Below are 225 nucleotides of genomic sequence, written 5' to 3' on the forward strand. Positions count from 1 at the left end.
GAGGAAATGTGTTAAAATCGTTTGCATCACAGAAGATTTTGAGACATGGGAAGACAAGGAGAAAAGAAATCCCCTTTCAACCGGGAAAGCTGTCCTAGCAGAGGGGTACATTTGTTTTTTCCCCCCAGTGCTCTTCAATCTCTTTGAAGGTGGCAACCCCTAGGGTAGTTTTTAAAAAATTGTTCAGCCAGCTGGTCACCTTTTCCGTTTTTGTCCCCTTCTTCT

At 43.6% G+C, this 225-nt stretch overlaps 1 protein-coding gene across 1 annotated transcript in view; it reads left to right on the top strand.

Annotated features, from left to right (window-relative positions):
- LOC119594718 (serine/threonine-protein phosphatase 6 regulatory subunit 3-A-like) overlaps positions 1–225 on the top strand; it is a gene marked incomplete in the record, with an annotated part of 49,082 nt that overhangs the window by 22,799 nt on the left and 26,058 nt on the right. The window contains 1 exon segment of the mRNA XM_037943777.1: positions 90–105. Within this exon segment, the coding sequence (XP_037799705.1) occupies positions 90–105 (16 nt within the window).

This window comes from Penaeus monodon, chromosome 34 (genome assembly GCF_015228065.2).
Source record: "Penaeus monodon isolate SGIC_2016 chromosome 34, NSTDA_Pmon_1, whole genome shotgun sequence".
In the NCBI taxonomy this organism is placed as follows: domain Eukaryota; kingdom Metazoa; phylum Arthropoda; class Malacostraca; order Decapoda; family Penaeidae; genus Penaeus; species Penaeus monodon.